Raw genomic sequence first — 24,745 nt, 5'->3', positions numbered from 1 at the left:
ATTATTTTTTGTGAAATTATCCACTAGTTTGTTATAATTATTAATACAAAGATCGGATCGAAGGATTTTTTTCTGAGTGTTCGATCTTTGTATTATTAATTATAACAAATTGTTTATTTTTTTTTGGATAAATTTACACAGGAAATAGAGAAAGGAAGAGTGGACTAACGTTAACAGGAAGTTGATATTGACTGGACACAATTTAGAAATAAAATTCAAACGAACAAACATCGCCACAGGAATTTGAATCATCCCCTTTTAACTGAGCAAACCGTTAGCAATCAATCTCGAACTAAGCTACCAACTTTGGAAAAATATACAGTGTGATAAAATACTTTTATAAACCCAACTAGATATTAATAAAGAGATCGGACAAAAAGAAAAAATTCTTTGACCTGACAGGACTCGAAACTGCGGCCGTGACGAACCAGGATTACCGCTGTACCGACAGAGCAATTTTTTTTGTATCTATCTTTAATGTTTGTTACAGATCTTAATGTCTGTTACAGATTTTACCTATTTCTGCCGCCGAGCAGTAATGTAAATGTAGTGCCCCTCAGATCTTTGCTATTTAAAGCTCTGAGTGGCACTGCTAGTGTTATGGTCAGGCAAGAACCACAGCTTACCATCAGAGGCACGACTTGTTCGTCCCGTCACCGTTTATCGTCATAAGCGACACCTGTAAGATCTGAGACTTCTCACACAGCCGGCAACTTTACAACTACCAGAGCCTGACGTGGATGTCGCTGTATTAACGCCAATATTGATTTTTCTTTTATTTAACCTATGTTTTAATAAAATTATAATAAACCAGTGGAGTGCTAATTAACCATAAAGTTAAAATACATAATATCATCATGATATTCAATAAAAATTTAATTGAAATGTTAGTAAATTCATTTGAACCGCGACTCGACCATTGGAAGCACTATTTAGTACCTAAGTTACAGATTTCAATTATAACATTGCCCCAATTACTTACACTGTGTACGTAACATAACACAACAATACACAATAGTCCACGAACGTTCCGTATCACGCTAATTGCCTTATAATCCGCGTACGTGACAAACTCGTGCGCGTGGTCGGATTAATTCCATTATGCCCGATTTAAATAGTTCTGTCTTAGTATTGTGAGTATTAATGGTTTAGGATATTGATAGTTGAATTATTTGATTTAGATAGATTACGCAATGACAATCAACTTTGAGACATTCAAACGAAATCAAATATTGCAACTAGATATTCGCTAATTACCGATATTATGATATTCCATTGACTTACAATTATATGGACGTCGGGTCCGCGCTAAAAAGTGTCCGAACTTATAGGGCGTTAAAATCGTATACAGAGCGTCATTCACGCTTCAGTCTTCGTTTGTTCTACTGACAGCGAAGCAAGCAAAATTAGACAGTACTGCGATGACATTACAATTTAAATTCAACGTTTAGCTTTTTCATATTCCTTTACATGTCACTACGTTTAAATAGGTTTACTTGGGACATTTTTTTCGTGATTTTTGTATTAGACCCGTCGTCCATTTAGCTTGTGTTCAATAATGAAATTCTTCAGTTTTTGGGCAATGGTGAAAGAATGTAAATAAAATAATATCCTATAAGGTTTTTGGTTTTACGCACTTTACTTTCTACATCATTCAAGCACTTGAAATCATTAAATTGACAAAACTCGCTTTTGTAAAGCTGATTCGTTGAAGAAGGGTAGAAAACTGACCATGAACACTTTTTTGTAAATAGAATTTGTTTACATTTTTAACACATAGATAATTTGGTGAACAGAAGGCGTAGAAGCCAAACAACAAAGTTTTCAGGACAAGTAAAAAACAAATATTTTTTCATATCATTTTCATTTTTATGCTTACCTAAAAATTCCCTTTTTTGGCGAAAAATAGTTCCTTAACGTATCTGAAAGAGCTCAAAAATGTAACCCTCCCGCATCAATAGCTCAATTATAGAAAATAGTACTAGAGAAACCCTGCGTCGCGAGTGCCATGGACACACAAATTACACCCAAACTCACTAAAGAAATCAATGTCAAATCAACAAATATACAAATATTTCTCCCGGCCCGGGAATTGAACTTGGGACCTCTACGCGGTAGTCCGGTGTGGTAACCGTTCGGACACAGAGGCAGTTGTTTATTCATTATTATGGCAAGTAAACCAAAAATAATTCTATTCATAAGAATTTTGGGTCAGGAGACTTTGTGTAAAATTGACCCAGCGTCAACAATGGCGTATCAAGTGCTAGTATTGCTTTTACTGTACATAGTTTGAGAAATAATTGATACTTACGAAAAAACTACTCGTAACAAGTCATGTACCAACGACCGCCCTGGTGGAAGTATGTATAATTTTGCTTCGCATACACTTTTAAGCAGACAGGAATATCCATCGAAGTTATGCCTAAAATCATATTTCTCTATAAAATAATATTTTATTATCCCGTACTTAGTATTAAACTACCTTGAATTCTACATTACTAATAATAGATAATTTGCATGTATTAGACCGGCCACGCGTTAGACCCAGCGGCGGCCACTAAACGCGATCACAAGTTTCGGACAAGATTTTTCATACATTTTATGTGGCATCGGCGCAAACCATCGCACACTGAGCGTTCGAATGTCTGCGTCCTAGCCATAAGCTGCCTCGTCCGTCATTGGTGTCGTTTTAGCGACTTAGTCGCTAGATTTAGGGAATTTTATTAATGTTTCCTGGGCAAAATTAAAGTTTGGTTGTAGCGTGTTTTTGACCCGTTTAATTTTTTTAAATATAAAGGCGTGACCTTCAAAGTAAATCTAAAGTTAAAAATAAAGTTATATTCGTAGGTGATATTTTCATGTCTAACGCTGGTAACATCAACGTCAAATTTGGCGAAATGGACGATTTCTAGCCACACTAGCGGCCGCGACTCGTGGCCACGTCCAGCCACTAGTGGTTGCAACCAGTGGCCGCATCTAGTGGCTTGACTCAGCCATAGTAGTGATGTTTATAGACCGCATTTATGGCCCAGCGTGCGGCACTTACAGCCTGACAACTCTTTAAATAGTCTAGGTTATTCGGTTTCGCTGCTTACTTTAGCTCTAATAGTCAGTCCTGTAGTTGTCAAAATCTTGAACTGTAAAGGTCTTTCTAAAATAGTCTGCTTAAGAGACAGCATTAAATCTTCCGATTTGAATATCCGACCATCCGCTGTTCTTGTTTGATCATGAATAGAAACTATTAAATACAAATGCAAAACTTACAAATACAAAGCCTCCTGAAATCTCTCCCAAATCTCTCGCTTCTGTCGATGATGAAGCTTTCTCCTCGAAAGAGCAGCTCTGAATTTCTCATCAGGTAAGTGGAACACGAAGTCCAAATCCATTGCGAGATACCAGCCTGCTGGCACATGGGTCTGGAAGGTCGTGGCCGCGTCTATTGTGATCTAAATAGTACAAACTACTGAGATTTAATGACAAACTATACCAAAAGACACGGAATAAATGCACTGGCAGAAATGGTATCAAGCGGCTTTGTTCCAAAGTCAGTGGCGCCAAAAGCATACTTTTATAAACTTAATCCTACATTACATTTAATATTGGTATGGTAACCAGATCAACACTGTGAGATGGGCTGACAGACTCTCAGAGCAATATTGGTTGGAATGCGGGGTAAGACAGGGCGGACTGACTTCGCCCAAGCTTTTCAATCTGTACATAAATGACTTGATTGCGCAACTCAGTTTCATGCGCATGGGTTGCTACGTGGATGATGTCTGCGTAAATAATTTAAGCTACGCAGACGACATGGTGCTGTTGGCTCCGTCAGTTAGCGCATTAAGGAAACTCGTGGCAGTCTGTGAGTCATATGCCGCGTCACACGGTCTGGTTTATTATGTAAAAAAGTCTGTGGTCATGGTATTTCCAGCAGGACGTAAATGTCCTGTGGATGTTCCACCGATCACTCTAAAAGGGATTGTTCTGGACAGAGTGCATAATTTTAAGTATTTGGGACATGTCGTTAGGCCTGATCTCAAAGATGATAATGATATGGAAAGGGAGCGGAGAGCTTTGTCAGTAAGAGCGAATATGCTGGTTCACAGGTTTGCTCGATGCTCTTCTGAAGTTAAGGTAACTCTTTTCAAAGCCTATTGTACATCTTTTTACGCGGGCAGCCTATGGAATAGGCACACGCAAAAGTCGTACATTGCTCTCCGCACCCAATACAACAATGCTTTTAGGATGCTGTTGCGTCTGCCGAAGTTCTGTAGCGCTTCTTCCATGTTTGCTGAGGCGCGGACGGATTCTTTCGCAGCAATCATAAGAAAGAAATCAGCTTCTCTGCTGAACAGACTTCGCAACAGTAGCAACAGCATCCTCAAAATGATTGCTGCTAGAGTGGAGGGGCCTCTAATGAGGCACCTCATAAATTGTACTAGATCTAAGTTAGAAATAATTTACTAACATAGTTTATAAGTCTGTTACTAATACAAAGTGGGCCTTGTTGTCTTTAATAAACGATATTATTATTATTATTATTATTACATACTAAGATAACATAGTCTTGATAGGATATAATTATCAAACGAAATTAGATAAAAAGCACAAATTAATCTTATTTCAATCCAGTATAGTTTACTACGAACGTAAAACTGACTAATAAAAAAAAAATATTAAAAAAATAAAATAATTTATGTTATAATCATTCAATCACCGCTTCGCATGCCATTAGAATTCGCACAACAGTTGTCACGCGGGTCTCACGTAGAGTAATGGAAGTAACGATCAATCCACATGAATTTATTGTAGAAGTATAACAAGATAAAGGTGAAGAAAGGTTAGAAAGAAATGACAGTTTGTAACAAAAACACGTAGGTGTAAAAGCCGGTACAATAATAATAAAAAACACTCCCTACAGATTAGAACTGATTAGTTTATTATTAAATTATTGAATTTACACCAAAACGGCCTGTATTCATATTATTGCCGCTTATAAGCATTTAGATTACAAGATAAAGAGCACGTGTGCTCGCCTCGACAATTTTGTATGGAGCAAACGGGGCAAAGTAAGAATGACAAAGAAAGAGAATTAGAGAACAATTGAAAATTGCAAAAGTCAGTGGCCGGGGACCAGAGAAAAGGGTGATAAAAGGGTGGGATGACGATGAAAGACGTTGCATCATCATACAGTGATTCAAAAACAGACAGTCCATCCTGTTGAGATATAGGTTTGAAACCATTTTCAGGATGCTAAATGCCTGCGCTCTAGTGAAGCCATTTTTACACATTGTTGGGTAAAAACAATCAACGCGCGCCAATGCAGACATCCGCGAAGCACTGAAATATCGAGCCAGAACCAACAATACCCTATAAGCATTATACTGCACTTTATTCTATTAAAAGCTTAGTATTTGCTTTTGAAGTTTTGTTACTCAACACCGTGGTACTACATTCAATAGTTCTTATGCAAATTTACCTAAAAATACGTCCACTTGATGGACAATGTCTGCTGCCACAGGTTTATTGTTTATTTAGAACATTTATTTATTTATATAGAACATTAATTAAAGAATGAAAGAAATTTACCTTTGTAACCTTGTAAATTTTACTTCAATACACAGATCATATATCTGACTTACTGCAATGCTTTCTATAATGAAATCATAGTATTTAATTGAGTTGTGGATGATAGAAATATGGGCTTCATATGCATCGAACTTGTTGACACTTGTTATCGTTCCAGATAAATATATCTGTAGCAATGATAGTGACAGCTCCATCAGGGGTTGAAATCCACAGAGAAATGCGATATAATTAGATAGGGCCAACACCTGTAGCTAATACCGTAGCTATCCTACCTGGCACAATCACCGAAACTGCCAAACCAACACCATACAGAAGAATTTGCTAAAACATTACATTGAACAACTTTACCAGATTAGTTTAGAACTGTAAATTTAGCTTACCGTAAATGTACTTCCATCTGGAAAAGCCAATGCCCTCTTTTTCCTAATTGTTCGTAAATCGGCTTTCAATTGGGACACTGAGCACCAGACTTTGTACTATCGCACAGAGCAATTAAAAATAACACAAAAATTGATTTTCTCCTTAGTGCAACCATGTTTGTTTAAGTTAATTATATTTTTAAAAGCATTTAAATGAAGTTGCAAAGTGTCTCCATTGATTTTCAATCGCCCACAGCCGTAAAATTACAGTATATACCTATAAATAAACTTAAGATTCTAAATACTGATTGTGTCGGCGGAAGTCGTGAACAGTAGGGGTGTAGAATTACTTTTTCGTGTACGAAATTTTTTAGATCATTTCTTTTTTATAGTTCACTGCCGCCATGTAAATTTACCAGTCCTCACTGGGCCAGCGTATTGAGCCATCATTTCTACACGCGCAGTTATTTTTATTTTGTTTATTTAGTACCTTTGTTAAAAATGTAAATAAAATTTCTTCTATATTCATCATCTGGTTGGTACTACTGTACAGCGGAGTTAAACATCTTCTTTTTCATCTTTTTTCTCGAATAGTGATTTCGCAGCATTTATAGCATCAACAGTTAAACCTCTCATCAATGCCGGTGTCGACTGTAACTGGATTTTGAAGTTTAGTAAGACCAATTTTTTATTCGGTTTAAAAACTTAATACCCCGTTTCGGTAACCCTAGAAGGCGTTCATTACCAAATCACGACCTTGTTGTAACATTGCACCGTCACGGTAAAGATCACTTAAAGGTACTAAGTAACGAAGAATGACTAAATTAAGGTGAACAATTTTCAGACGTTTTGTCGTTAATAGCTCACGTTGTAGTCCACGGCCTAGACAATAACCACGCAATATTTCGTGCCGTGATAGATTCTGAAACTTCCTTTGATAGTATAATGATATGATAATATATACACATGAAAATAGTTTGTGGTTTGTTTGCGAGAGATCATCAAAGTGCGGAAGTTGATGTGTGCATGGATGTATGCGAGTATTTGGACGTATATGTGTGTATGGATGTACGCGATTGTGGGGACAACTGCGAGTGTGTGGATGCAAATTTCCTTATCTGGAGAACACCTATAGACGTCATCGTCATCATCAACTCATTTTGTATGTCCCACTGCAGGAGACGGGTGTCCTTTCAGGCCGTAGTCCGCTACACTGGCCCAATGCGTTTTCCCAGGGTTGTGAAACTTTTTTCACGTGCAAGTTTCTACACGATGTTTTCCTTCACCGAAGAACTTATGACATATTTCGAATTAAATTCTCAAAAATTCTAAGGTACGAGAACGGATACGATACCACGGCCTCTTCTTCAGAGGTGGTAGGTCAGAAAAATGGCTTAAGAGGCAGTAGACCGTACCATTAGAACCATATGCAACATACGCAAAACACACAATACGTTCCTACATACAACAATTAAACACTTTATTGTTTCATACACATTTTTTATCGTTTTACACTCGTATTAAGTATTATTTAATTTAGTTTTAAGAACTATATTCATTATAATAATAATTGTATTTGCTCACACATATAAGAAAATTGACACTTTAAGAATACCTATATATTTTGAACGACAAAAGAACAGTCCCATATCTTTCTACATAACTTTTTTGTTTATATCCCCTCCCTATCAACCTCTTGGTTATGCGGGAAGGCACTATGACCTGTGCGAGCGAGCTCGCACTTAAACTTGCTAAGATGATAACTTAGATGGTCCATTATCCGGGGTTAGGAACCCCGGATCAGCACGTTTGCACGCACTTCATCTGGTTCTCTGTAAGGCTAGTGCCTTAGGTGAGCCGCCCCGGCTGCACGTACAGCACCCTCCCTATTTTCCAGATAGGTACCGGAGCTAGGAATTAGCGCACTACGCCTCCCGCTCCGATTGGCTTTCCTCTAACTCAAATGTTGTCTGGAAGAGATCGCTCTTAGCGATAAGACCGCCTTTGCCCACATTAGTTTTAAGTTGTTTATGTACTATTCTTGTTCTAGTGTGTAAGCAGTAAAGTGTTTATCTATATATCTATCTAGGCACGCTCACTTCCCGTCGCGCTCCGCACGACTAACGGTTGCCACCGCTGAATCGCCGACTCTAAGACTACCAAATCTCCTCATTGGTGGCGGATCTGTAAGGCACGCTCACTTCCCGACGCCGAATGAACGGCGTCTCTCCAGTTTCCAAATTCCTGGAGCAGCTGGAGGGACCGAAAGATGTCTAGCTCATCCTCTACTAGCTCTCCAGGCTACTGCCGGAGATGCCAAGTGGCAGTGTCCTGCGACAATGTCCGGACATAGCCACCGACTTAAAGGGCAACTCACGCGCCCTGCGCGTTTCCTCGCCTCAGGCCCTCAACTAGACCGCTTCCTCGCCTCAGGCCCTCAACTAGACCGCTGCTAAGACGCGCTAGCTGCGCGGGACACACCCTACCGGGGAAGACGAACGTGTTCATCCCTGCAGCTAACCACAAACCCCGGCGAGTCCATACCCAAGTCCGGGTCCGCCAGAGACGCCCATGAAGACGTATAACTGGCGGAGGGCTTGGCCCGGACACCCGCCGTACCCTGGTCTTGCCGTCGAGCCCATAGTCTCTCCGGAAAACCCTATCTCTCGGATCGGTAGATAGGGACAACGAGAAAAGAACGATAAAAATAACATAAACGTCGTTTAATAGCTTTTTTACTTGAAACCACAACCACTGCCGACTGGCCCATTGTCGGGAAATACCATCTTGGTTATTTAAAAATTCAGAATTTAATTTTCAGATCGTGGAAGAAGCGAGAATTTACGAGAATGCCAACGAAATTCAATCGTTATTTCTGAGCGAATCTGACTTAAAATAACTCATTTATTGACCTAACAATTACTATATTGTTTTTATTGTGTCAATGTCGTAAAAAACTGAATTAAACTATTTATACAAGAGGCGGCTGAAAAGTAATCTCTTTTGACTATTTCCAATTAAAATAAAATACTCACCACTATTGTGACGTGTTTGCTATTAGTTCTTATTTCAAAATTAAGTACCTACGTTTCGTTTTGCATGAACATGTTGGAAAAAAAATATTTAAAAGTTAGTAACAACTTTTTTAAACAGACTAATGTTCCTTTCTAACAAGAAGTGCATTTCACTCCTAAGTATATTTAAGAAAAGAAGTAGTCGTAGTTGTCTTTTGTTTCATACTTGTAGATTACTTTCAGTCGCCCCTCCTAAGTCAATGCGACATGCTGTACTCGTAGGTACATCAGGTACATTATTTGTAAAGAACGTTCCCGTGCATATCATTACACTCCGGATACAGACGAGCACAATCACCAGGTCTTCCGTGAGCTAAATCGTATTCCTCGTGCACATCCGAAGCTTTGTTTCTCCGTGGAAAGCTGTAAAATAAAGAAATGCTTTTAGTCGACCATAATTAATAAATCATTTCTTATCTTAATCTTTGATCTTTTCCTTGTTTACTTTCGTTTTATTATTCCTTTGTATAAATAAAAAAATGCGAGATGCCTTTCGTAATGCCGCAAAAGGGTGCTAACGGCATGCCATACTAATTGCGTTTTTTGTGTGGACAGTCTATTTACTGCTGTCGGTGGGTGTAATTTGACCGTAAAAAAAACATTTAGATAATGAGCTCCACACATTTTCACGGGCTCCAGTAATATTACAACATCATCAACGATACACCCCACTGCTATTCACGGATTTCTAAGGAGCGTAGGCGATAAGTACGCTACGCTGCCTCAATGCGGGTCATTACCAAAGGTTGTATCGCTACCAGAGATGAGCAATGGGTTAAAACCCAATCAACCCGCTCAGTTTTTAAGAGGAATTTCATCCAAAAACGGATTAAACCGGATCCGTTTTACCACTTTTTTTTAGGTACTAAGGACGTAAAATCGATTCAAGTGCATACGATCTAACGATATTTTGTATCGATTTATTACAATGCGATTTTCAAGCGATTGTATAGAAAGGCAAATCGAATCTTCTAGATCAGAAAACAATAAACATTTTGTAATAATATCTTCAATTTGAACGAATCGATTTACTACAAATATTTAGTTGTAAATACATAGCATTACGGTTTTGAAGCGTTAAGGGTGCTGGTGGAGTTACAGGCACATGAGACTTGTCAACTTGTGACTCGGAGTTACTGACGCCGGTGCGTGATTTCAACCTCTGAGTGGCACTGCAACTGTTATGTACAGGTCTGTCGCTTACCATCAGGTATACGACTTTTTAACCGACTTCAAAAAAAAGGATGAGGTTCTTTATCTGACTATATATTTTTTTGTATATATGTTACGCGATAACTCCGGTACTTGTGAACCGATTTTGATGATTCTTTTTTTGTTAGAAAGAGAGTACCTTCATAGTGGTTCCATTTAATTTTGAAGAAAATCATCCACCTCTAAGGGTGGCTGTTCACGAATGAAGATTAATTTTTATAAATAGCGCCTAAATTTTGTTATAAGGAGCAATTATTTTAATGGTTGATTTTGCTATTCTCCAATTCAAGGCGTTTTTCTCTCTCAATATACTTGAGTAGTGAGAACCGATTTTTATTATCTCCCGTGTTAGGTTCCGTATAGTGGCGAACTAGGGGGTTATCCGGGTTTGCACACTTTTCGGTAACTGATTTCAATAAAACTTGGTAATTATATGTAATTCCGCGTATTTTTGAGGTTGGTTTTTTTAGAACTCTGTACTGAGATTATTAACGCACACACTCAACATAGCCCCGCACTAGGGAAACCCTGTGTCGCGGGGACACACACATAGACAACCACGAATTACACCCAAACTCCCGAGAGAAACAAATGTAGGCCATACAAATATTTCTCACGGCCCGGGAATCGAACCTGGGACAGGCAGGCAGGAGGCGGTTAACTTGTTCGTCCTATCAATTGGTATCCCATAAAACTTTCGTAAACGTTTTCTTTTAAATTTTTAATTTAAGTTTCATCATGTTTATTTGACTATGCTCAAATGACCTAGTAACATTCTACATAGTACTTACGTGAAAGTGGCTCTCATGATTTCTTCTAAAAAGGTTCCCTGCTCAGCACGCAACCTTGAACTTTCGCATAGAGATCGAAGCACACACTCTTTACCATTATAACCGAGTCTGAAACGAAAAATAAGTTCAACTCCAGTATATTCTAAGATTATGGTTCAACTCAACTTAAATGTCATAATTAAACAAATTACTTTGAATTTCATAATAATTTACAATTCACGTAAATGAAAACTTATTTGTAAATTTATTTTAATTTATAAATTTTATTTATCGCGTAACGTACATAAAAATACAGTCGAATTGAGAATCTTCCTCCTTTTTTGAAGTCGGTTAAAAAGATAAATTATGCTTACAGTTTAAAAAACGTCTCAAGTTTCTCATAAAGGCTTTGTCGCCCTTCTCTGTGGAACTTTATACTGTTTTCTTCTAAATTGTAAAGATAACTGCGATTTTTCTGCACCTCATGCAATTCTCTGATCGAAATTGGTTTAACTTCTGAATCATCGATACTGCGTTTTCCAAATGCAGGGTTGACAATAAGGTTTCTGCAATCAAATAAAGAATTCATCGCCTAATTTTTATTATACGTTCTAATCCTGGACACGAATCTAACCTAAGGACAGAGTTTAGCCCATAGTTCAAAAAACTCAAATAAGACTGCTAACAGGCTGACTAACTAATTAATTACATTGCCCGAAACGTCGGTTTATTTGAAAAAACAAATATACGCGATTTAAATGCGGAAAAATAGTTTCATTTCCTATGTGTAACAATCGCGAAAACCTAAGAACTCGATAACTAATTAATTAATTTAATAAACTTAATTTATATAATTGAAAAGTGACTTGACTGCATGCTTGCAGTAATCACATTCATGCAGCGGCTGCGTGAACTGCATGCAGTCGAAACGGACTTCCTCTTTTCAGTATTTTAATATTTTGTTTACATTAAAATTTTAGTATTTTAATATTTTGTACACATTGTTTGGGAAAAGCACTACATAAACCTCGGCGGAAACGGAAATTGCTGGGCTAATACTAATAACTCATACTCGTCCAGCAACTATACGACTATACTTTAAAGTCAAATTTCACTATGTTACTTAAATTTGAGATATTATGTTACTTAACAGGATTAATCCCTACAATGGGTCCTTTCAATCGGCATCATAAAAAAAATACACGAGTTCTTTTTTATATTCGGTCGGTTCGACCCTCGGGGCAATAATGAAGTAAATGAAGCAAAATATCTTATCTACAATATTAAAGTACCTTCCTTCTGTGTCGCATAGCGGTGGGTAACCTGTATGTTAATTTGGTATTTTTTTTTTATATTATTAATCTATATTTCAAAACATAAATACAGTGACTTACTTCTTGTACGGTACCACATTCAACACCTTTCCTTTCTCACTCAAATAGACGATCTCCTTTGAGTCCTGTCTCTTCTCGGCATTTCCATAGAGCTTGCTACTTTTCTTTAAAATGTTAAACAGCATAGGATCCGTTGGTAGTTCCCAGGCCAACGCTGCTGTGTTCGAGAACCACACTATATCTCCAAGTTGAAGGTAGCCGTGATTTTGAGTTTCGAACACTGGAAATATTTAATAGAACTATAAATCAAATTAATAGTATTCTGAATTATTGGTTTTAATTTATGATTTTTACATTTAAGTCGCCGCCGTAGAGCTCTTATGAAAGAGTTTTTCCAGGGAAGTACTGCCACCTTCCTATTTCTGCCGCCAAGCAGTAACATGAGCGTTATTACGTTCCGGTTTGGAAGACTTGTCAACTTATGTCTCAAAGTGACCCCGTGCCATTTTTTGTCTTGTTTTGGGTAGAACTGTTCCCATGCTTATTATATTATTATTATTTATAACGCACACGCACAACGCGTACACACAGCCCCGCACTAGGGAAACCCTTTCTCGCGGGTGCAATGGACATACACATACAAAACCACAAATTACACCCACACTCACGAGAAAAATAAATGTAGGCCACACAAATATTTTTCATGGCCCGAGATTCGAAACCCGCAAACGTATATTCCGAAAACTATAATGCCGTAAATAGTATGATAATGTAATTGTTAATTTTATTTATGATGATTTTCTAGGGGTCGATTCCGACCTACAATAGGTCAGTGTCAGCGAAAAAAAATAGAGGATATCATGAGATATAAATGAGTGTAGACACGAGAGTGGGACCCTATTTAGGGCGGTCGTGACTAAAATTTTTACATTCCATAAATAGAGAAATCCACGTAACACAGATAGTACCCATGTACCTACTTAAATTATACTTTCTTATAATTTGCATATGAATTACCTATAATAATAATATAATAATAATAACACACACACTCAACATAGCCCCGCACTAGGGAAACCCTGTGTCGCGGGTGCCATGGACACACATATAGACAACCACAAATTACACCCAAACTCACGAGAGAAACAAATGTAGGTCATACAAATATTTCTCCCGGCCCGGGAATCGAACCTGGGACCTCTGCGTGGCAGTCCGGCATGGTAACCGTTAGGCCACAGAGGCAGTAGATGGACTAAACAATTTTAAACTAAAATATTTAAACAGGTGTGGCCGAACGATTACCATCCTGGACTTCCACGTAGAGGTCCCGGGTTCGATTCCAGGCCTGGTAGTAATATTTGTATCGCCGACATTTATTTCTCCCGCGAGTTTGGCTGTAATTTGTGGTTGTCTATATGTGTGTACATAGCACCCGCGACACAGGGTTTTCCTAATGCGGAGCGATGAGTGTGTACGTTTTTTTTAAAGAGGTTAAGATCTGTCTGGCTCTTAAATATAATAATGAAAAGATTTTGCTATCAATCTGCGGTCGGTACCTTTCCGTTAAACTGATATCGAAAGCACTTCACGTCGATTTAATGAGTAAATCGACTTCAATAACTTTTTGGAAATAAAACCAAAAATATCCAAAATTTTAATATTAAACGATCCCATACATTTAATATGACATTCGTAGAGAGGCTTTAGTTTTCCTTCTGTAATAGGTAACAATAAGTTGACAGACAACGAAACTACTTTTATAACTAAAACTAGCTTATAAGTAATAAAACTAGCTTTTGATTGAATAAAAATATGATTAAAATATGGTTAAGTTTACGAGTGTCCAATAAAAATGAATAAAATTGATAAAAAAAATTTTTTTTTATTTTAGTGCTGATCGCCTCAGTTTCATATAAGGATCATGTCATTATACTGGATGAAAATAATCGGGACAGCAGAAGTTGATCAAATTTAATAAAATGTTATTCAGTTTGTACGAAAAAAAAAATTTAATAAATTTGACCTGTCTGTTAACTTATTGTTACCTATTACAGAAGGAAAACTAAAGCCTGTCTACGAATGTTATATTAAATGTATGGGAGGGTTTAATGTTAAAATTTTGGATATTTCTAATTTTATTTAAAAAAAACTTATTAATGTCGATTTACTCATTAGGTAACGTACTTTCGATATCAGTTTAAAGCTTTTTGACATCTCTTATATTTACGGAATAATCGCCTGGGCACACTTAACGATTACACCCTGTATGCTGACGTGTGGTGTTATGAATTTCCACCTTATATTAATTCAATTCTCCTAAGTCAAAGAAGAACATAACTGAACATAAAATGCGAACGACGTACGAATTCATACTAAACTAGAATGTACAAATAACACAAGAAACATCTTAATATTATTTAATATCAATTAATTTCATTTGAAAAGTAAAGGGTTTCATTGACATCAGTTTTATTGTAAATAAATATTGCAATTCAAAAAGAAAAATATTACCCAACTGAAAGGAGCTCCCATCAGGAAAAATCAGGAACCTCTTTTTTCTGGACAAAATTTTTGTTGATTGTTCAATTTCTTCTTCATTCGCTTCAATGTTTTCCATATTTACCAAACATAAAGACGCTAGTAAAGTGACAACAAGTAGATGTTTCAAGCATTTCTTCGCCATCTGAAAGAACATGTATGAAATTTAACATTGAAATCATTGACTTACAAATAAATGGACGACGGGTCCAATACAAAAACCACGAAAAAAATGTCCCAAGTCAACCTATTTAAACGTAGTGACATGTAAAGGAATATGAAAAAGCTAAAACGTTGAATTTAAATTGTAATGTCATCGCAGTACTATCTAATTTTGCTTGCTTCGCTGTCAGTCGAACAAACGAAGACTAAAGCGTGAATGACGCGCTGTATACGATTTTAATGCCCTATAAGTTCGGACACTTTTTAGCGCGGACCCGACGTCCATATAATTGTAAGTCAATGATCGAAATACACATTTGGAACTAATATAGCCGAAACAATTCAGCTAAGACTATGCGCGCATAAGTTAAATCATAACTATACCAATCCTTTCATATGCACATCAGGCGCAGGACGGGCAACAATCAGCTAGTACCTTACGCCGATTCGCAATTACTTTCACCACGATGTAAGCATTATAATGTATGCCATCGAAACGATAAAAAGTAGATCAGTAAATATAGAACTAACTTTTAATTCAAGTTGTAACCCATTTTTTTAAATTCCAATCGTAACCCATTTGTTGTCTCTGGTTATTACGGCCGGGGCTTATGATGCTACAGAGTCGGACATGTTCGTCTGTTTCGTGTGTGGCCGGAGAGTCTATCTTTAGCGGTCTAGACGTGAGCCTACGGCGAGGAGATGGTAACTTATCACAAACTCGAAAATTTTTTGTCCGAAAAAACGTTTGTTCGAATTTACATAACACTGAAAATTATAATGAAACAGTTGTTCTTTCAGGATATGTTGAATGTTTATCGCAAAGACCCGATTAGGTTTGGTTAAAGGTTTAAAAGGAAAAACATTTTCCTCCCAAAATTAACGTCGAGGTTATGAAACCAACGACTAAATATTATTTCTGGAAAATGTCATTTCGGACTATTGATAATTAGTCCAAGGAGACGCATGGGGCACGTGAGTTACTCTTTAAGTTGGAAGCTATTTCCAGACGTTGTCATAGAACACTGCAACCGACATCTCCGATACTTGCCCGAAGATCTAGCAAAGAATGAGCTAGACATTATCCAGTCCCTTCAGGCGCGTAGATTTTTGGGAACTGGAGAGACGCTTCGGCGTCGGGAATTGAGCGAGTGTGACAACTGCGCTACCAAAGAGAAGATTTGGTAGTGGACTTTACAGGCAACAGCTTAGTGGTGGCAACCGTTAGTAGTGCAATGCAGAATGAGAAGTGGTACCCGAGGCACTAGCCTCCTGCGAACCGGATCAAGTAAATAACAACGGTCTGTGACAATCTGTACACTGACTGACCCGGGGTCAGTATCTGAACTTAGACCCTGTGCTGGCACAGATAGTGCCCTTCCCGCATTATTATAGAAGCGTGTACCTTGAATCATAAATGAATTTGTGAAGACTACTGTCAAGAACAGTCACTTTGTTTTTTATTCATCGTATTAATGCTATTTTTATCACTATTTTCCATAATAAAAATTACTATTCTTTTTACCATAAATTAAATTTCCATAAATATACTACGACGATACTGGAAGACTTAAACTTCTCTCACAGTAATACGAGTATTGTGTGTGTATGTAAATGCGATTTGGCTCACTCATGTTTTAGAATACATCTCAAGACTATTGTAAATAAACATTACTACACATTTGACGAAATATAGATTTATATTAAAAAATATCACAACCTCTTTATGTATCTTTGGCTGCTGCGCTGGATTAGTCGTGCACTATAACAGAATTACCATGAAAAGCACTGGTAAAACGTATCACACAAAATAATAATCAAAAGAAATGTGCAAACACTGCGGCCTAAACTTATGAATCTAACTAACTATCCAAGACCAAGAACACAAAAGAACCGTTCCAAATACCTTTACAATTGTGGCTTACTTTCCACTTGTCACCAATAACTGTTATTTCACTATTTAGCAAAGTCACGAAACAGCTCAAATTGCGACCAACTATTTACTTACAATTATAAGCGACAAGCTCAGACTGCGGTTTTGATCACTTGAGATGAGAAAAATAGTTTTAATAAGTTGCTTCGAAACTTAAAACAAATGACAAATGCGATAAATAAAAAAATATCACTTCTCGAAGAAGCGTCGAAAAACCGTGGGGATATTTCTATCGACATAAACTTTCTAAGACAAGTTAATAACTAAATAACTAGGGTTTGTAGCAATAAATCCCACCACTTCGTTTCATTATACCTCAGGTGTAACTACCAAAAGGTTACCATCTGATTTGGTCCGTGTGGAAGTCGCTGAATCGACTTTGTTTTCAGATGGTCTTTGCAGAAACAAGATGTGTAAATGGTAGTTCAGGGATGCTAATCTAGCCCCACGTGATTATGATCTAATACAGCCCATGCAACGCTTGCTGGCGTGTCCTCGTGTCCAAACATCTGTACGAAGGCAAATCTCAACACGGACACCGACAGCGCGACAAAGATAAACAACATAGCATTCAAAGTCAATGAAATCTTTTTTATCCTTAATTAAAAGAAGCATACTGCGAAGGAACACGCAGTGAACAAACCTCCAATTTGCCAATGTGAAATGAGCCAGCTACATTAAAGCCAAAATTATCTTCTCAAAGACGGCCCGTGCCCAATAGTGAAACATCAACGCAATACTATTTAGTCCTACTTTAATTAATCCTTGGAAATTTAGTAAAATGTGTCCAATATTAAGGCGTCCGTGATATATTTCCTCGCAATACGGACGATTACGACACACTGGCCCCCGCCCATTATATATTAGTTATCAATTAATTGACGACCTTGGGGAGTAGAAGGGCGATATAAATAAAGTGGCCGGGTTGAACGGGATGCAGGTGGCATATAACTGAGGGTAATTGCAGAAACTGACGGAGGCTTACACGATAAGGTCCAGAACGGCTAGAAAGAAGAAGAAGATTTAACCAATTACAGAATGATAATCGCCGAAATTGAGTCCCAGAAATAGTGACCACCCTCAAATAATACGTAATCCATGAATTACCATTAATGTGCACAAATGATAATAATATGTATTGATAAAGACTGTTGAATTAAGTACAATCTTATTAATATATTCTGCATTTGAGATGGACAAACAACACTTAAGCAATAAAAAATATCGTACGCGTAAGTACTATTACAGACTAGATACAACCATATTTTTCTAGGGTAGAATAACAAAAGATGAACAACATACCGATTACCAAAAATGGAAACTTTATTTGAGTTACAATAAATTAAAGTCAATATTTTTTTGGTTCGATGTGAAAAATATGAAGTAGTCTTGCTCCGAGTAGGATGGTTCAGAATTATTGCGGCAACTTGTTACATTATTTGTTCCAGATGTTCCTAAAATTTTTTTCCGAATACTTGGCAAGGCCGAGCAGATGCCATCTCACCGGAGGGATGGAGGCGCGAAGAGTCTCCAGGATATCATCGCGTTTTTAAAGGAGACTGACCCAGATGACGTGGCGAAGGAGCTGCACAAGCTGCCTCCTGTTACGTTTGACCACGTCGACGTCACCAGGCTGCTCAAGGACATCACGTCCCTAAAAGCGAGTCTTGCTGAAATTCACCGTAAATTGGAGGCCTCGGACAATACCATCAATGAGTTGCGTGCCCAAGTTGCGTTACTGAGTAGTGCGGCTTTGGTAAGTAGGTCACCCGAGGCCTGTAACGTGAACACTTGTCGCGGGGCGCAAAACGCATCTATCGGCAGTTTTGAGTCGGCTCACACGTCGCTACTACTGTCACCACGTGCGTTTTCCCGCGCCCTTCTGCTCAATCTTCCGCCCCGGGCAGTGGCGTCACGCATAAGGACGTTGACCCCTCGACGTGACTACGCTGCTGTTGTCGCTGCTAACCGATCCAGTGCTCCACCACCACAACCCAAGCAGTTACCAACAAAGAGGAAGAATATGAAAAAGTAACGGATACTCATCTCTGGAGCTGTGTCGTGAGTACCACCGAGAAGAGTTGACCAGTGCGATGAGGACGGTTTCAAAATTGTGGAAAGGAAAAAGTGTACTTACACCAGCCGTAGCCTTAGTGGCACCGCTCCGACTGGCCCTAATCATTTACTGCGTCCAGCGATACCGACGACGTTGTTATACGTCTCACGGCTTCATTACTCCACAAAGTCTGCCGATATTGTGGAGTATAGACGGATGAAATCCAATGCTACCCTGAGAGTCGAGCAGTTGGGGTCCCGCCAGAATGTAAATTTTAATTCATTTGTGGCGAGAGTACCAACTCAATATCTATCGAATTTCATGAAGGATGAGTTTAGACCGAAGGGTGTCATGTACCGACGTTTCCGTGGACGGCTATCGGACAACCACGTTGCGTCGCACGTCGCAGACAAGACATGTAAATAAGAATTAGTCATTCATGTTTTTATTTTATTATTAGGTATGTTAGTTTATAAGGTATTTATTTATGGGTCTTTGTAACCTGAATATAAATAAATAAAATAAAATAAAATTATATTAAAGCGCAGTGATGTCAATTGTTGGCCGGAACTCCGTACTCTCACAATGCTCTTGGCAGCAGCACCGGTGTGCAATATGCTTGCGTGGCAATAGGCAGCTGTGTGTTGTTAACGCTTGAGATATTGTGATATGATGGATGCTAGGGAATAGAGTATTTTAGTATAATGTACACATCTGCTCTGTTTTACTAGTTTTGTTTCATGGCGCATTAATCTACCGAGTCTAACACAGAGTCAACTTGAGTTGGCCAAAAAAATTTTTATATGTTTTGCTTGAACAGCCGACGTGAAACGCGCAAAGCCTTTTTTGCTCCTTATGCATGGACATATAGCTTTTTTGACCGACTCAAGCCAAATTTGCGTAGATAAATATGGTGACTCCTCAAATATATTTACAATAAGTAAAAAACATTAGATGTTTGCTACTGGAATCTCTGTTTCAGCGACTCTATTGTCAAGTCACGTTCTCAAGACTTATGATTAGTTTGATTGGTAGAACCCTCAACTATTGAGTGGCTCGCTAAATGCCTCGTACAATCTAGCCCCATTGTTCGCCCATAAACCACCACCCGATAATAGCTGGAATAGCAGATAAACAAACAACTAGTACAGACTCAAATTGTCTAACCCCTTGCGATCAATATGCTCAGACATAGTAAAGTTAGTTCGTTATTTATAGGGTACTGTATAGATTTTTATAATAAAATTCCAGAAAATGAACAAAATTTATTAGATAAAAAATTCAAAGCTCATGTTAAAAATGTTTTAATAAGAAAGAAAAGGTTATTATAAAATCAATTATCATATTATATGGATGATACGAACGCTTAGTGTGTGTACCTGCCTAGCTAACATATCTGTGAGATAGGCTTTACCTAGTGCAGGAATCGGAGGCAATTCTCTGAATGCTATATACGCTACAACTGCGTTTCCTGGTTCTATGTCATAATTTAAATTGAAATTTACCTACACAATCTCATTGTAAATAAATTATGTTGTATTTTGGTGACTTTCTTTCTTTCCATCTAGTGGAAATGTTTGTATGTGTATAGAAAATTATTCTTCCAAGAGCGTGTGCTTGCGCTGTTTGCGAATTAATTTAGTAATTTTCATGGACCATATCTCAAAGGCGTTCTTTTTAGTTCTGAACCGATATGCTATTGTCTATGGTACTCGCTACTCAACTGAAACAATTGAAGTTAAAAAAGTACGTCATATTTTTGCTAATTAAAAGAGTCTTCGCGTCACTGTTTCTGAACAGAATAACGTCAATATATTAATGAAATTATTAAAGTTCAAGTTATTTTATAAAATTACATCTGAAATTGTTTTCAATAATTTATCTAAAGTAGCAACGTTTTCTTAGTATGGATATGCCCCTTTCGTCATCATCGCGTATAAAATTTGTTTTTTTGACTGTTTATTTTCTAAACATTCGAAAAATTGGTAGACTTATGCTTATTTTTTAAAAGGCTAGTATTTAAATACGTAAATGCCTATAAAACACAACTACAATATTATTTTTTGAAACAATAATTTATAGCAAATGGTTTGTCGCTAATATACTCAAATTTCAATGAATAATACATATATTCAAATATATACCTAATCAGCAGGTATCGGAATAGGTAGAGTTTTTTACCTAAACTTCGAGGAACATAGACAGAAAATGGAGACTGCCTTACGACAATATTTTTTAGGTCCTGAACCTATTCGGGATTCGGGAAATCACTTAAGTACATTAAAAAATGACGTAATTGGGAACAGGCAGGTACACTGGTCTGTTTCAAGCATTACATAATTAGATCTTAAAATCTCGTATCTATTACCTAAACACGATTCTCGACTTTAAGAACCTTCATTATGCAACGATTGCATAAAATATTTCAAGTGTAAATTTATTTTACCTATGGAATCATTGACTTACAAATAAATGGACGACGGGTCTAAAACAAAAACCACGAAAAAGATGTCCAAAGTCATCCTTTTTAAACGTAGTGACATGTAAAGAAATATGGAAAAGCTAAAACGTTGAATTTAAATTGTAATATCATCGCAGTACTGCTTTATTTTGCTGGCTTCGCTGTCAGTCGAACAAACGAAGACTACAGCGTGAATGACGCTCTGTATACGATTTTAACGCCCTATAAGTTCGGACACTTTTTAGCGCGGACCCGACGTCCATATAATTGTAAGTCAATGTATGGTATGAATAATATGTACATGTGATTATTTTGACTTTGTATTTTAACTTACTTTAGGTAAAAAAACTTTACCTATTCCGATCCCTGCTAATCAGTTCCGAGAAGTTCCAGGATTTGTAGAAGGGACTGTCCACGTTATTCTTTACTTTAGCTATGTTAACTCTATTAATTCCGATCATTGATAATAACTCACACGATACTCGCCTTTAAAAACCCCATTATGAAACGATTGCATAAAATGCTGTTACTATACTGATAATCTACCTTCTTAGATAAATAAATGTTTGTTTGTATGTTCGGCACATAAGCGTTCCATTATTGTTCATCTTAAACTTCCGTGAGTCGAAAAATACAAAGTCAAAATAGTCACATATACATATTATTCATTCCATAGGTAAAATAAATTTACACTTGAAATATTTTAAGCAATCATTGCTTAATGAGGGTTCTTAAAGCCGAGAATCGTGTTTAGGTAATAGGTACGAGATTTTAAGATCTAATTATGTAATGCTTGCATATTAGACAATACGTTTTCTTCGAGTAAATAAAATAATGACCAATATTGAATGTATATTTTGTTAACATTCCATGGCAACAAACGCAATTGTTTTTTTTAATGAAATTGTGCCAGCGCGGCAGTCAAACTATGTATGATGTGTAATGTATACGAATACAAGCAGGTTGGGTGGTTCTTTTAAGAAGAGTAGTAGAAGTGGACTGTAAGGAGAAAAAATGTCTGGAGCGGCACGAATTGGTAGGTACAGGGAGTGCTGTGTAACTGAACTATGCTACACTGACCTTAGAGGTGGATTTCGTGGTCGTACGTGGTCGCTCTTCCTTTACTTTTTGCAGGCGTCTAAATGTCTCCGACAAACGCGGTGGTGCTCGTGACGGTTTCGTTGGCGCCGGTCAGAGGTGACTACCAGTTACCATGATCACTTGCTTTATCACCGTTTAACGGTACAGTACGGTAACACACACAAAGAGTACAAAACACAGCGGTATTTCACACTGCGAAATAAGAAATAGGCGAAACTACGCAGAGTACGTTAGTTCAATATGGCGGTGAATCTACAGAAATAAGCGAGCGTCTATGGCTGCTCCAAGGCGGACGCACGTTCCCCAGGACGGTTAGTTGCAGATTGTTCCAACTACGAACCGTAGTCCAGTTGCAGCGGATTAAAAAGGATAGCGGTATAAATGGTAAAGGGAAATGAGGGTAGGTGGACTTAAACCTAAGCGCCGTCTACTTTAGTATCGGTTAGAACAGAAATTTTAACCCATTTATTAGGGTAGGCAAAGTTCCACCATACAGCCTCTTCATATTTAGCCTATTATATTTAAACGAAAGCCAAACAAACACTACAAAACAAAAAAAAAAAAAAAGATAGAATAAAAATGGGGGCTAATTACAGAAAAAATATAAACCAATCTTTTTTTTTGTAAATATTTATGGCCCGGTTGCAAGATTTTTAGGCCAACCAATCAGGAGGCAGTATAGCGTTTGAGTAGTGGCCTATTTGATGTTTTAATTAGCAAAAATACGACGTTTTTTTTTGAAACTCATTGTAGTTCTGTGTACAGTACTACATAAGGTGCACTGTAAGTTTCCGGAACTGGCCACTTACATGAACAATATTTAAAAAGTAATTACAGCATTTGAAAATTGAACCCTTCGGCTGTATAATACAGTTTGTTTCATCTGGCTGTCACTTGTTTTTACATTGTGGCGTCATTTTACAAATTGATTGTCTACGTCACCATGGATTTAACTCGTGAAAATTTTTATAGTATGATTCTCTACAACATTAAGTGTAATATAACAGCTCAGCGGAGCTTCTCTCGGCTTCAAAGTGCTTTTGGCAATGAAGCACCATGCAAGACGACTATTTATAGCTGGTTTGCAGAATTCAAACGCGGTCGTGAGAATATCAGTGACGAATTTCGTGATGGTCGCCCGTCCACTGCTGTGAACAATAAAAACGTCGATGCTGTGCGCCGTATGATCAAAACAGACAGGCATGTGATATACCATGAGATTCGGGCATGAGTCATAATCAATACTACACAAACATTTGGGTGTGTCAAAGCTATGATCTCGGTGGATCCCACACAATTTGACTGAGGGTCAAAAGATCGCGTCACTTGGTGCAATGCCATGCTTACCAGAATCAACCAAGGGGCGTCAAATTTGGAGTGGGACGTAGTTTAAGTGACGAAACATACATTTATAGATACGATCCCAAAACAAAGCAGCAATCGAGCGTATGGGTCTTTCGAGTTGGAGCCGAAACCAACCAAAGTGGCGCGCGTGCACAGTGCCTCTAAGCGGATGATTACTTCTTTTTTTAATAAAACTGGACATGTGGCTACTGTTGCTTTGGAGAATCATTGTACCGTGAATAATCATTGGTACACGACCATTTGTTTGCCGGAAGTTATATAAGTCCCGACCTGGCACCTTGTGACTTTTATTTACTTCCAAAAATTAAAAACCTGTTACGCGGTCAACGATTTTCATCACCTGAAGAGGATACCCGACAATATTTTGAGAAACAATAAATTCATTTCTGACCATTTATGGTATTTTTTTCTTATTCATTCCGGAAACTTATAGTGCGCCCCACGTATAATCTTCATTATAGTTCTGTGTACAGAACTTTAATGAGATTTTTCAGCTCAGTGGCGACTACTATAGACAACAGAATTTTGGTTCAGAATTAAAAAGAGCGCCTTTATAAAATTATAATTGACAGTAATCTCTGACTTTAATGAGTACAGGAGCAGAGAAACGTCACTTTTTAAGCTACTGCTCGTTCACTGTGCTGACTTACCTGAGAACAACGAGCAAAAATCTCTAGGAGTTGCTCTAAAATAAGTTAAATGGAATACACATTTAAACAAATTTATGTGAAATCTGGAGCTATGTCATTTTTCCATACATCTTTATCTAGTTTTCAATTTTATAATATGTTATA

General features: G+C 37.6%; 2 protein-coding genes across 2 annotated transcripts in view; both read right to left on the bottom strand.

Annotated features, from left to right (window-relative positions):
• Positions 1-6,046, bottom strand: part of LOC113234865 — a 7,248-nt gene extending 1,202 nt beyond the window's left edge. Inside the window, exons 1-3 of the mRNA XM_026470387.1 lie at positions 5,967-6,046; positions 3,265-3,446; positions 2,312-2,422 (exon numbers count right to left, since the gene is read on the bottom strand). Of these exons, the coding sequence (XP_026326172.1) occupies positions 2,312-2,422; positions 3,265-3,386 (233 nt within the window). The 5' untranslated portion in view covers positions 3,387-3,446; positions 5,967-6,046. The remainder of the gene's footprint in view (positions 1-2,311; positions 2,423-3,264; positions 3,447-5,966) is intronic.
• A 2,989-nt stretch (positions 6,047-9,035) lies between these two features.
• Positions 9,036-11,590, bottom strand: LOC113234864. The gene is made up of 3 exons (XM_026470386.1): positions 11,376-11,590; positions 11,023-11,130; positions 9,036-9,382 (listed from the first exon to the last, which is right to left on the bottom strand). The coding sequence occupies exons 1-3, from the start codon at positions 11,588-11,590 to the stop codon at positions 9,256-9,258; spliced, it is 450 nt and encodes a 149-aa protein (XP_026326171.1). The 3' UTR covers positions 9,036-9,255.
• Positions 11,591-24,745: the final 13,155 nt, after the last annotated feature.

Source organism: Hyposmocoma kahamanoa, unplaced genomic scaffold (genome assembly GCF_003589595.1).
Source record: "Hyposmocoma kahamanoa isolate Upper Pololo Valley unplaced genomic scaffold, ASM358959v1 86, whole genome shotgun sequence".
Classification (NCBI taxonomy): Eukaryota; Metazoa; Arthropoda; class Insecta; order Lepidoptera; family Cosmopterigidae; genus Hyposmocoma; species Hyposmocoma kahamanoa.
The sequence above is the reverse complement of the archived record's forward strand: the minus strand, read 5'-3'. Positions and strand labels throughout refer to the sequence as shown.

Coding starts and splice junctions, on each gene's coding strand:
- LOC113234864 (XM_026470386.1), bottom strand. CDS start 11,590: ATGAATTCTTTATTTGATTGCAGAAACCTTATTGTCAACCCTGCATTT. Junction 11,131..11,375: donor CTTGAGACGTTTTTTAAACT/GTAAGCATAATT, acceptor TTTTCGTTTCAG/ACTCGGTTATAATGGTAAAG. Junction 9,383..11,022: donor ATCATGAGAGCCACTTTCAC/GTAAGTACTATG, acceptor TTTATTTTACAG/CTTTCCACGGAGAAACAAAG.